General features: G+C 43.0%; 1 protein-coding gene across 3 annotated transcripts in view; it reads right to left on the minus strand.

Moving 5' to 3' along the window:
* The window catches only part of POC5 (POC5 centriolar protein), a 35,405-nt gene extending 26,831 nt beyond the window's left edge, over positions 1-8,574 (minus strand). For 2 of the 3 annotated variants that reach the window (XM_059492014.1, XM_059492015.1), the window contains exons 1-2: positions 8,530-8,550; positions 3,334-3,433 (exon numbers count right to left, since the gene is read on the minus strand). In XM_059492014.1, the coding sequence (XP_059347997.1) occupies positions 3,334-3,417 (84 nt within the window). In that variant the 5' untranslated portion in view covers positions 3,418-3,433; positions 8,530-8,550. Of the gene's footprint in view, positions 1-3,333; positions 3,434-8,529 lie in introns of all 3 variants that reach the window. The other variant, XM_059492017.1, reaches the window with a different exon arrangement.
* Between the last annotated feature and the right edge of the window lie 4,888 nt (positions 8,575-13,462).

The raw sequence follows: 13,462 nt of genomic DNA on the forward strand, positions 1-13,462 counted from the left end.
TCAAAAATTAATTTCCTCTTAAACCTGGGGGAAGTTAGAGGGAAAACAATCAATGAAAGGTATCAATTACATGCAATATGTTTTTGAATCTAACAACTGAAAAGGATAATACTTCAAAACTCTCAGTGTAACTTTTTTGTGTTTCAACTAATTAGAGAATTTAAGAAGCTAGGTTTGGTACATTTAATCTGCATTCTAATTTCCATTTAAATGTTCATTTCCCATCTTCTAATCTATCACGTTCAAAGTAGAAGCCTACATAAATGTATATGAAGCTACAGAATTACAAATACATGATGTATCTTTTGGACACGCAAGTGTGTCACAATCCATGTAAAAGGTATAATTACCTGCAAATCAACAAGTTACTAATTTTTCTACAGACATCTTTCTAAATGTATACAGTTTAAATTTTGTAAGATATCAAAAGAAGAAAACAGATATCTTTAGATCTGTTACTCAATCAGGAACTGCATGGAACCATACAAAACTCCCTGCAGCAAAATCTCATCTGAGTAAAAAAGCAAATAAAGCCTTAACTAATAAAAATGAAATGATTCTGCCGATGTTAGATCACACCTCTGTCTTCTTCTAAGAGATCATGCAACCAAATAGCAACTTAAAACTAATTCTTCCCAACAAACAAGATAGCTCTCAGACAGAACTGATACAGCTGCTTCCATGATCAATTCAAAGGACCTAGTAGGTTAGATGTCAGATGCAAGTGGGTGTCTCACGTTGAGTCACCCAATTTATTCACTATCACACAATATGTCTTACTATAGACATGCTTAGCATTCAAAATATGGGTATCAAGTTATGTCAGGAGATTTTTTCCAAGTTCTAATTCTTTTATTAATACTCAAAGAATCCAATCTGTACAGGAATACGCACTCTTACGCGCCAACAGAAAGTGTCAATAAACAGCATCCAGTGACAAATCTGGAAATAAATGTTTATAAATTACAATATTACAACACTGTTGAAATGAAGTTGAAAGGCAAATATTAAAGAAAGCACAGTATCCCAGTTCTAATCAGAAACTTAAGACACACAAAAAAGAATCCTGGAGACAGCAGTGGGAATATGTATGGAAACACTGAGTGATTAAGTGTATTACCTCAATCTTAAATGCTCCATAACAAGTATGCCGCAACTGGAATGCAATATTGACCAGTACATTTAAAATAAAACCATAATAAAATTAAAAACATATCTTTGGTATATTATTGTCGTTCTGCTTTTAACAGAACTTTCAAGCTGTTCTGTCAACTGCAAGTAATTCTGTTAATGTATGAAACTACAGGAATGTAATTCTATGACCTGAAGGTCTGTGGAGTTTTGACTATTTAATGCTTTGATTTTGTAGAAGATGTAGTGATGCAATGAACAAATGGCACAAAAAACCCAACCAGATGTTTTTTGATAATTTTTTTCTATTTTTTAAATTAAAATCTACAGATACTGCAAAGGATTGTAGTCAAGGTTACTAGACAATATGACAAGAACAGAGTGAATGGATAAAGTCTTGCATAACAATTATAAGTAATGGACATTCTCTAAGAGCCAGTGGATTTCTTTGTCATGAAAAAGTAATGAGCTGGCCTCTATTTAAAAGCAACATGTTATCAAAAAGGCCCAAACAAAGAAAATAGAACAGACTTTCCAAAATTATCTAAATGGAGTATTGTAGTTCCCTGTCAACATTCCTATTGATCAGCTGTGACCTCAGTGCTACCAGGGGTAGCTTTGGGCTTGTGTAGTTTGGAGAAAAAGAGGCTAAGGGGCCTTGTTGCTCTGTTCAGCTTCCTGAGCAGGGGAAGTGAGAAGAGATTCCCTGGGAGAAGATCCCATCTCGTCTCCCTAGGACCCAGTGATGGAATGAGTGGGAATGGTTCAAAATTGTGTTGGGGAGGATCAGATTTGACATTAGGAAGCATTTCTTTACAGAGAGGGCAATCAAACACTGGAATGGGCTTCCCCTCGAGGGAGAGTGTTGGATGCCAGGAGCCTGTCACTGTTTAAGATGCATTTGCACAATGCCCTGTAATAACATGCTTTAACTTTTGCTCAGCCACAAAATGGTCAGGCAGTTTGGCCAACAATTGATATGGAACACTTCCAGCTGAGCTATTCTTCTCTAGACATGTTCTCATTCACAAAACAGTCACCCATCAGTATAAGTTTATTGTTATCTACCAGGTGGCCTTAGAGCCTCCTTGATAATCACAACCAGGTCATAACAGAAATTTCTGGTCCTTCAAAATTTGTAGCATGATGCTTTTATCTTGTTCTCTGACTACAAAAAGCATTGCAAACACACATGCATTACTATTCCTAGACAAAGATTATGAAAACTTATCCATGAGATACAAGCACAAATAGAGATGTACATGAATGTGGAAATTAATTGCCCCATAGAAAGTTATTTTAAAGGTACAAGTCAATCCAAATTGTAAAAAAAGAAAGAAGAAAACCCCTTAATTAAACAGTGTTGCTACTGTGTATGCCCATTTCACTACGTGAACAATGTGGAGATGCACTTCTACAGGGCAACTAGCAAAATATGTTATTGCCAAAACCGCCCTGGTTTGGACTGTATCCTACCGAAGGAAAAAAATCACACAATCTACTATGCAAATAGGAATAAACAATTATTAAATTATGAAAATATGCTGCTTTCAAAAGAATGGTACAAAGACTTTATCCAGTATCATTGCATCCTCTTGAAAGCATGACGAGAACAGAAAAGGCAACCCCCAGTATTATAGTTACAGAATGTCCTAATGTATTTGATGCAGCAAGTAAAAAAAAAACAAACCAAAAAGCAATAATTTCCTTTCTGTGATTAACTTGGCCATAATACTACTCCAAGGAAAATAAATCCATTTAAAAAAATTCAGTTTTTACAAAACTGAATCATGGGGAAAGCCTAAAATATAGTTAGTCTTCATCTCTCAAAAGTCATGGGTTTCTATCCCACTGTGTCAAATTCTGGCTTCTTGATAAGACTTAACACAAATAAAGAATAACACTAGGAAAAAAAGCTGAGAAAACTACCTATTTTACTTGCAGCAGATTGAAGTCTATAGTTTAGGTAAGAATTTTTACATAAAGTTCTTGTGAAATGCACAGAAATGGAATCTACCTGAACGTATTTTAGTATCAGTATTTTTTGCAGTCTACTTAGTTTCTTTTCACTAATATTTTTATTATTTTCCTATGTACGTAAAATAGAAAAAAAGATGAACATTTAGTTAGATTTCCTCACAGTTATCCTCTACCAAATAAAATGCCATGACAGTAAATCAAATTATATTGCCTTTGTCCTACCTGAGGATCTGAAGAAACAGAACTGTCCTGAACAAAGTCATTTGGGAAAACTGGACTTGTGCTTTTCTCCTCATCAGATGACATTCTGCACAAAGTAAGTCTATAAAACAGTAGAAGCTGAACTTCATTTTTCAGTTTCAGTACATAAATATATATTCACCAACATTTTCCCCAGAAACAGATCCTGCTGTTACAACTGGATCAATGCCCATTCTGTGCATTAAACTGATTGAATAGTCTCATTATATAATGCTGGAAATGCTCTGATCCAAACCATACTCAATATAATGTAAATATTTTCACTAACTTATAAGAGAACAAGAAAAGACCCCAAAGCAACAATGTCCGTTGTTGCAGTTACAGATATACTCCTGTGTCATTTTTATTCACACTGTATTGCCTTTTAGCTTATCAGGCTGTTTCAGTATAAAATTCCTACAGAGCAACATAAGAATGTATAAGCTACACTGTGCCCACCCACTATGTTACCTCAGCCACAGCCCAAGATAAGACAGTGCCCTGAACACTCCTGTTCGATACCATGAATCTCACTGGTCAACATCAGTCTCCCATCACTATTTTGAGTTTCAGGCCCAGGAACATGAACAGCTATGGAAGGACAAGTAACGCCTTGGGTTCAATAAATATCAATCATTCCAGCAATTTCTTGGCAAGACAGTGAGGCATTCTTTGCATATTTGGGAAGTAGGCAATGTTGAAGAATTGATAATAAGCTTGAAGACCTTGTGAAAGATATATGTATCTTTTAATCTAATACAGCCTCATATAGGTCTTTCAGTGAAGAACTGAAGCTCTTGTGGTAAGATTTGACAGAATAAAGGGAAAAGGACTCTAAAGAATATGGCAGAGGAGGGAAAGATGAATTACAAAATGAGGGGAAACTGAGTATAAAGCAGGGTGAGTTTTTTAATGAATGAATGGCAGAGTGATACAGGTGCCTGATGCACACAAAAGACAATTAGACACACTGACTAAGGAGTTGTTAGGAGAGAAGGCATACCACCATAAATAACCAGAGGAACTGACTGATTGTACAGTGTAGCAAACAACTTGCAAGGAAAAATTATTTTTAGAGAGATCTTTACAACTGTCAATTATAATATTCTTGTTTTTTAAACAGATGCATTTTCTGACAGAAATGTAAATTTTAAATTGCTAGTTGTACCATCATAAAACTGGCAGGAATATCCTACTTAAACACCATCAATGTTTCTCAAAGTATCAAACCCCCCACATAGTTCTCTATATAGGAATACAGATAGAAATTAATTTTCCTTTTGCTCTTTGAGCTGTTCTATATACTGATTCTTCCTGCACCACAAAAGATCTCTCTGCCATGGATATTTTTACACCTTTCAGAATGACAAGCTCATTTCTGTGCTGATGATGGATGTTTAAAAAACAATGTAAAGATAGTTTCAAATGCTGAGATTTCCTGTAGCTCAAGGTTCAAAAGATCATCATCTTCCTACGTCCTTCAGAACCTTCATATACCAGCCACATTTTTAAAGTATAAAAATGGAGTCTAATGAAGGTTTACTTTGTACTTTTTATTCCTGTACATCTAGGAGTAGATAACAGAAGAAATACTACCTTCATCAGCTCCACTTTTTTCATTGCCTCCTGGTCTGATAATTTTCTCCTTTCCTCTCTCACATGAGTTATTCCTTATATATATCCTTGGTTTTAGCCTCTCTACATAAGGAAACAGCTCTATACTAGCACTCTACCTTCTTCAAGCTGATAAAGTCTTTCAATACCAAAAAACACTTCTGCAATCCTAAAAAGTCAACTTCAATTTCATATGCATTCCTACACAGTTTCTCAAATCGTGGACCCTGACTACTCTAAAAACCCTGGATCTATTCAAAGATGTGCGTGCGTTAGTGAAGACAACAAAGAGCCAACTATCTAGCATTATAGGAATTATATGTGTGCTTGCAACCAAAAGTTCTAAAAATTGTTTGTTCAATAACTTAAGACCACCATCCCGAGTTCTGTTTTCAGTTTTCTAAGATCATGCCCCTTACGTGCAATCAAGTGGATCTAGCTCTCTACTTATCACTGAAACTACTCTCTGGTCTTCCAAAACTCAAAAGGTTCCTTCATCACAAGTGACAAAGCAAAGTGACCTCAGTCACTCATACAGCTTCCCCTCAAGGCCCTTCACCATCCTCACTGCCCTCCTTGGATGCTCTCAAATAGCAGAATGTCTCTCTTACACTGTGGCCCCAGAGCTGCCCCCAGCACTCGAGGTGAGGCTGCCCCAGTGCAGAGCACAGCAGGACAATCCCCTCCACTGCCTGGCTGGCCATGCTGTGCCTGATGTCCCCAGGACACGGGTGGCCCTCCTGGCTGCCAGGGCACTGCTGACCATGTCGAACTTGCCACTGACCAGGATTCACCAGACCACTCCAGTGGAGATGTTTTCCAGTTTGTTCTTACATCCAGAGTTGCCCTGTCCCAGGTGGATTTTCTGCCTTTGAGGAAATCAACAGCCCTATCTAATTTAGTACTGTCAACAAACTTACTCCAATGCCTGCATCCAAGTCAATTAAGAGGTTGAAAAGCACCAGGCCTGAAATAAAGGCCCTGTGGAACCCTCTAGGGGCAGGTCCCCAGCCTGATGTCACCCTGTTCACTGTAAGCCTCTGTGCCCACCTCATGAGCCAGTTACTCACCCGTTATGTAATGCATTATCCAGCTGTGTGCCAGACATTTTCTCCAGAAGGATACTGTGAGAGACAGTACCAAAAACTTTACTGAAATCCAAAAAGATCACATCAGCTGGTTTCTCTTGATCAAGTAGATGGGTCACCTTGTCATAAAAGGGAATTAAGTTTCTCAGGCAGGATCTTCTTCTCATGAACCCACCCTGGCTGTGATCTGTGACTGCATCAATGTTGCAGACCAAAGCAGAGAACTCATCTCTGCCTTGTCAATGTTCCCATTTTTGAGGTAATCATCCTCATCATGTAACAGGATCATGTTATTTCTGGACTGCCTTTTATTATTGACATATTTTTAAAAATTACTTCTTATGTCCCCCACAGTACTGGCCAGCTCCAAGTCTAACTGAGCTCTGGCCACATAAATTTCTTGTCTATCATGGAGAGCTGAATTTCTGTATTTCTCCCATGTAATCTGACTTTGCTTCCACTGGGCATATGCTTTCCTTTTTTGCCTTAGCTTCAGAAAAAGATCCCTGCTCAGCCAAGCGAGCCTAAGAATAACCTGTCAGCTTTGATCTCAGTGAACAAGCACTAAGTACCACAAAATACCAGATAAGTTCTTAAAAGAGAAATCAAGGGATATTAAGAGACCACCTCTGGGTCAACAAACTAATTTGCTAAGCTGCAAATCATTATATGGGGAAAGACAAGTGAGAAGAACATCTTCAAGCTTACCAGGTTCTTCTAAACTTATCCAAGCATCTGCCAAAATATATTTCTGACTTCATTAAAGAAAGATTCCTGCTAACAGCAGCAGTTTCTTCCAAACCGTAAGCATACAACTGCTTTAAGAAACAGGATGCAACTATAAAGACCTTGCTCTGACTCAGCATCATTGCTCTCCTCCTTAATTTTGAATTAATTAAGCTGTGCTCAGGTTTTTGTGCATTTGGGTTTGTTTTTAATAAAGATGATGCTTTCCAAATAATTTAGTGTTTCACTTGGATCACAGGACTCAACATCTAGGAAAGAGAATGATGGGTAAGGTCAGAACAGACCACAGTGGGTCATCCGGTCCAGACCTGCTGCTTAAGCAAGGTCATCCTAGAGCACAGAGCACAGGATTGCATCCAGGTGGTTTTTGAATATTTTCAATGAGGGAGACTCCACAACCTCTCTAAGCAATCTGTTCCAGTGCACAGTCACCTACACAATAAAGAAGTTTCCCCTCATGTTCAGGTGGAACTTCCTGGGCATCAGTGACTGCCCATTATCACTTGTCCTACTGCTTGGCACCACTAGAAAGAGCCTGGCTCCATTGCCTTGGCACCTTCCCTTCAGATAATTATAGACATTGATGAGGTCTCCTCTCGGTTGTCTCTTCTTGAGGCTGAACAGGCTCAGCTCCCTCTGCCTTTCCTCTTCAAATGCTCCAGTCCCCTCATCATCTTTGTAGCCTCTGCTTCCCCACTCCAGCAGCTCCATGTCTCTCATGTTCTGAGGAGCCCAGAACTGGACACAGCACTCCGGGTGTGGCCTCAGCAGGGCTGAGTACAGGGGCAGGATCACCTTCCATGACCTGCTGGCAATGCTCCCCAGGATACCATTGGCATTCTTGGTCACAAGGACACACTGCTGGCTCATGGACAGCTTCTTGTCTACCAGGATCTTCTCCACAGGGACCCCCAGGTTCTTTTCCACAGAGCTGCTCCCCAGCAGGTCAGCCCCAGGTGCCTGAGGCTGTTCCTCCCGAGGTGGAGGATCCTTCATTTGCCTTTGTCGACTTTCAGATGGTTCTTCTCTGCCCATCTCTCCAACCTGCCAAGGTCCTTCTGAAGGGCTGCACAGCACTCCAGAGTGTTGGCCATTCCTCCCAGCGTTGTGTTCTCAGTGAATTTGCTGAGCAGGAATCTGCCCCTTCACCCATGTCATCCAACTCTAAACAGTTCTGGGCCCAGTACTGAGCCTTGGGGACCACTGCCAGTGTCCCTGGATAGAACTACATCTCCTGCCAGTAGAGGCAAGAATATTCCTTGCCTTTAGCCGTACCCCCTTGCAAAGCAGCGCTGCTCACGCTTTCAACTCCTCACTCCAGCAGCTCACAGCTGCCCCTGAGGCCGACAGCGCCCACACCGCGGCTGCTATGGCAGCCGGGGATAAATCCGCGGAGTGTCCCACAGAAACCAGAGAGGCACAGGGGTAGTCAGGCGGCCGCGAATACAGTAGATCATGAATAGGAGATTCCCCTTTCCTTTTCTTATATAGAGCTTTCAAGGCAACCAGCCCAACCAGGGAGTGCCCACTGGCACCCCCATGAAACTCGGGGTGGGGCTGCGGGCGCAGCGCGGCCCCGGGCAGGAGCAGAGCTCTGTGCTGTGGGAAGGACGGTGCGGCCCCGGGCAGGAGCAGCGTTCTGTGCTGTGGGAAGGACGGTGCGGCCCCGGGCAGGAGCAGCGTTCTGTGCTGTGGGAAGGACGGCGCGGCCCCGGCCCCCCCCGCTCACCTGCGGGCCCCGGCCGCGCCGCCCTCGGCCCCGACGGTTTCAAACTGCCAGAGCGGAAGAGGAACCACAGCTGCGATAGGCTCAGGGTTCCTTTGCAAAGCACCCTCCAATTGGGCGGCTTGGAGGTGAAACAGCCAATCGAATCGCTAGACCGGGGGCGCGCACGCCGCCAGCCCCGCCCCGCCCGCGGGCGCCTCCTGCCGCACGTTGATTGGCGGGGTTGGCCGGGTGCCGGCGGGGGCGCGCGGCGCGTCCCGTGCCGTGCCGTGCCGTGCCGTGCCGTGCCGTGCCGGGCCGTGCCGTGCCGTGCCGTGCCGTGCCGGGCCGTGCCGGGCCGTGCCGTGCCGTGCCGGGCCGTGCCGGGCCGTGCCGTGCCGGGCCGTGCCGGGCCGTGCCGTGCCGTGCCGTGCCGTGCCGTGCCGGGCCGTGCCGTGCCGGGCCGTGCCGTGCCGTGCCGGGCCGTGCCGTGCCGTGCCGTGCCGTGCCGTGCCGGGCCGTGCCGTGCCGTGCCGGGCCGTGCCGGGCCGGGCCGTGCCGTGCCGGGCCGGGCCGTGCCGTGCCGTGCCGGGCCGTGCCGTGCCGGGCCGTGCCGTGCCGTGCCGTGCCGTGCCGTGCCGTGCCGTGCCGTGCCGTGCCGGGCCGTGCCGTGCCGGGCCGTGCCGTGCCGTGCCGGGCCGTGCCGTGCCGTGCCGTGCCGGGCCGTGCCGTGCCGTGCCGTGCCGTGCCGTGCCGGGCCGTGCCGTGCCGGGCCGTGCCGTGCCGTGCCGGGCCGTGCCGTGCCGTGCCGTGCCGGGCCGTGCCGGGCCGTGCCGTGCCGTGCCGTGCCGGGCCGGGCCGTGCCGGGCCGTGCCGGGCTCGGGTGCCGCGGGCCCGCATTGCCCGTGCGCGCCCCGCGCCGGCGGCCCTGGCAGTGCCGGGGAGGGTACCGTGCCAGGTTGAGCTGTGGTGGGGGGCCTGGGTTTCTGCGTGTTGGACAGCAGCTGCTGACGGGCATTCCTGTGGAGAATGAAAATTTAAAAAAAAGGGGGGGAAAAAAAAAAGGAGACGGAGAGAGAGAATTCCTTGGTGGAATTCCTTCATTCTTAAGCGCTTCCATCTGTGCTAGTAATGAAGCTATAAACCGTCGCCGGGCAGGGTTTCTAAATAATTTGTGCAGTAATGCTGCAGAAGGGGGTCTTGGCTTGTAGTTTCCAGCATTCCTCTCCAGGACAGGCTTTCCCTAAAACTTTGCGTAGGCAGGCGGGATGGATTCCGGAGCTAATCCGCAGCCTGTGGCAGGGCTGTGTGTCACACACCGCACCGGGGCAAATAACTCTCCTTGCTGGCATCTCTGCGCTGTAATAGACAGAAATACAACAGCGGGTTTTGAGGATTTTAACATCAGGCATCAAAGAGTAGAGAGTCCTTCCGTTTTCCGGCGTTCTTTTAACTTGATAGCATCGTCATTGATCTTTCTGTAATGCAAGCTGTGACACTGAAAATTATGCACTATTATTTAAAAATTATTTACAGCAGTGAGCTCCGGCTACAGCATGGCACTGAGCATGCTAGTGCCACAAGCCTTCTGGTCAAGCTCCATAATATGAGATCTTACCTTATATAGCACCAATATTTTGTCTGATAACATGAAAAAGATAGGTTGGGCATAAAATACACAGATAAACACAAAACTGTAACTTGTTATTTGCCCTTTATAAATATTCACAGCAGTACATGTACCTTGTTCCAGAATATTTTGCCCTTGTGAAACAGTTGAGCAAGTAAGGACCACCAAAAAATTTCACCTCTCTTAGAGGCACTTAAGACCTCCTAAAGTGAGCCTTTTCACACAGTAGAAGCCTACTTCAACATTTGTTGAAGTTCTCATTTAGACAAAGTGGCAATGGAGGGTTGTTTTTAACTGCAGTATCTGATAAGATCAGCATGATTTGATGAGAAAAAAATTCCAGCCTGAGTCACTGACTGTGCAGTCATTTTGTTTCATTAAGGCCTACAATGACATAGGTTTATGTTAGTTCCCAGAAACACATAATGGAAGGGCTGCATTTGCAGATGGATTTCAGTAAGCATGAAGGAGTGTGTGGTTTCAGAAATACATATTTTTTAAAATCAATTTGGTTGCAAATATCTATGATAGGATCAGTTAAGATTAAATTTGGGGTAAAAAAGGAACTGCATTTTGTAATGACTGCAGGAACATTGGCCTGAGACCTTTTCCCATTCCCTTTTTTGAGTGCTGAAGTGAACCTGTCATTCACATATTGGTAACCAATGTCCACACTGAAGCAAAGCATACCTTATTTTCCCTTGCCACAACTGGCTTTTCCCAAAGCTCATAGTTGAGGGAGGATGTTGCAATAAACCAGAAAACCAAAGTATTTCTGTACAGAGTGGAGTGGAGTTGTTGCTGCATACCCTAACAGCAATGAATTTGTAGGATTGGATCATCCCTTAACTCCAAGATAAACTACATGAGACCTAATACTGTTTGTGACTGGGCTGAGTTGGCCTTCATGGCAAAGGGCAGGAGGCACAGTGGTGTTTGTAGCCATGAACCATGGAAGATGTCTGGTCGCAGGATCTCCTCTACACATGTCTGGTGTTCTAGGAGGCTGCACTCAGCTATGAGTGAGAGAGAATATCTTCCAAAGACCAACTCAAATCATGGAATCCAGACAAGCCCTTCTGAGACTTCTAACTACTAAAGCAGCCTCCAAATCTACCCTTTTTTCTGAGTGTGTTTCACATAAGGTCACAAGAACTGGTGCATGCCTGTGCAAAAGATCACGTTTCCTGTCTCAGACCAAATTATTTATTTATAAAAGTTGAGAGATTACGTATGTTTCTATCATGCTTTTCATGTTAATTTGTTTTGTATGCTGCTGGTGTAAAAAATATGATGAATCTTTCTTCATAAAATAGCTTTAAAATACATGACTACCAGTGGAACACAAAATATAGCCTTTAAATACGTGTTTAGCTCTCAGTCTAACATCTTTGGAAAAATGCAGACATTTGGAAATGGAAGGAATTTGCAATGGGTACTCAAACCAGTCTTTGTGATGCAAACATCTACTGCTACTTTGTAATTAGATGGATAAAAAGCAAAGGAGATCAAATGATATCAAGCTGATTACTAGTATAAAGGGATAATTGTAGGTAGTTAGAGACCAATGAAATGACAATAATTACCCTATTCCCACACTGGGTATTTTATGGTGTATCTGATTAAACCTTCTGTTGAAACTTTCTGATTTTGAATTGTATTTAAAAAATACCTTCCATCTTTCATGTTGGAGTCTATTATACAATAGAATGTACAATTATTTTCACAGAATGAAGGAGAGTTTTGTATGCTTTTATGACCACATATGTTGATCTGCTGCTGCTCTAGCTAAGCAAATGCTGCATTAGTGGTTGAAGTCAGGAAAAGTATGCTTGTCTGTGCAGATTAAGAATTAGTTTTGAAGCAGGTGCTGTTCTGAGCTTTTGAAGAAAACAGGTAGAAGGGAGTCAGGACTCTGAACTGATTGAATGTCATTAACACATCTAGTGTCAAAAAGTCACCTTTTCTTTCCTTGAAACAGTTTTTGAGGAATTCAAAGTTAAAAACAAACATCAACCAGTTTATATGAAACAGTAATGAATTTTTATTGTTTTCTGTAGTTCTGTAGGTTGCTGAAACACATCTCCAGTGTTTTCTATTTCCCCCCTGTATGTGTCATGATTATGTGATGGAAGACTAGATATTTTGTTATAACTTACGAGTGGATACAGAGTGGTTATTGTTTGACTCTCCCAGATTATCTATTTGAGTGTTTGCTGTGTGAACACAAGATCTATCTCCTGTCATGTGGAGGGCTAGAGGCAGCCCTGCCTTCTAGGTAGGTCTGTGCCTTGTGCAGTGTGGTCTCACCACCTTTCTTGTGCTCCATGGCTCGAGGTGTCTCAGAGAGAGCTGTTGAGTGTCTGGGGGCAGAGAGCCAGGCAGAAGGCACTAAGCTACATCTCTTGAGGCTTTTCCTTCAGAGGACTGTCACATTATGGCCACTGCCTTGTGCAGTGCAGTGGGACCATTGTAATTGGGTGGTCCAGGACCATTCCTTTTCCACCACATGAACTGAAATATTAAATATATGGTTGACAGATCACTCATTTTGAGCCTTACAGTGGTTTTTTTGTTCTGACTGCATTAAGAACTGTTTTTCAAAATACCATTATTTCATACAGAATTGAAATCCTTATTCTCTATGAAAAATAATGTGTAACCACAGTGAATATGGGCAATGTGGCAGTGCTGTTCCAGATATTTTGGAAATTACTGACATTTTTTCTTGTGATAATGCTGATAGTAGAAACAAACTTACCTTGTGAATATCGAACACCTCAGTGTTAAAGGGCTTTGTCTTCTATCTGTGATCCCCCTCTTGCCTTGTAAAATAGTCTTCTGACTATGCTGTCTCTTACATAATGGTTAGTGCATATATCAAATATATATTGATTTTCAGAAAAGTATCCAAGGGAATTGTAATCAGTGTTTAGAGATTGAAAATAGTCTTGAGTCTAGTATTTGCTGTTATCTGAAAATATATTCTCCTTTTTTTTTTAACAGGTGTTTTAGCTTATACTTGACAGACAGAAGACAATGTTGAAGAGCCTATAAATATGAAAGGCCCAGTGAGCATGTTCAGATGTATTTAAAAATTTTTTCCCAGAGCATTTGAGTGTTTTTCACTCAAATAAGTGTTTTGACATCAGTCAGTCATCAGTCTTTTCCCCATCAGTGACAACCTATCATGACAGAATTTATGAAAAGATTTTTCATGAATATCAAGGTTTTTCTGCTATAATTACTTATTGACATGTTAGATAAAGATTTTCAGTTACACAGAAAAAAATGCTTCTCTTACAGTACCTTAGGTAAGTATGCATT

Source organism: Ammospiza nelsoni, chromosome Z (assembly GCF_027579445.1).
Source record: "Ammospiza nelsoni isolate bAmmNel1 chromosome Z, bAmmNel1.pri, whole genome shotgun sequence".
Classification (NCBI taxonomy): Eukaryota; Metazoa; Chordata; class Aves; order Passeriformes; family Passerellidae; genus Ammospiza; species Ammospiza nelsoni.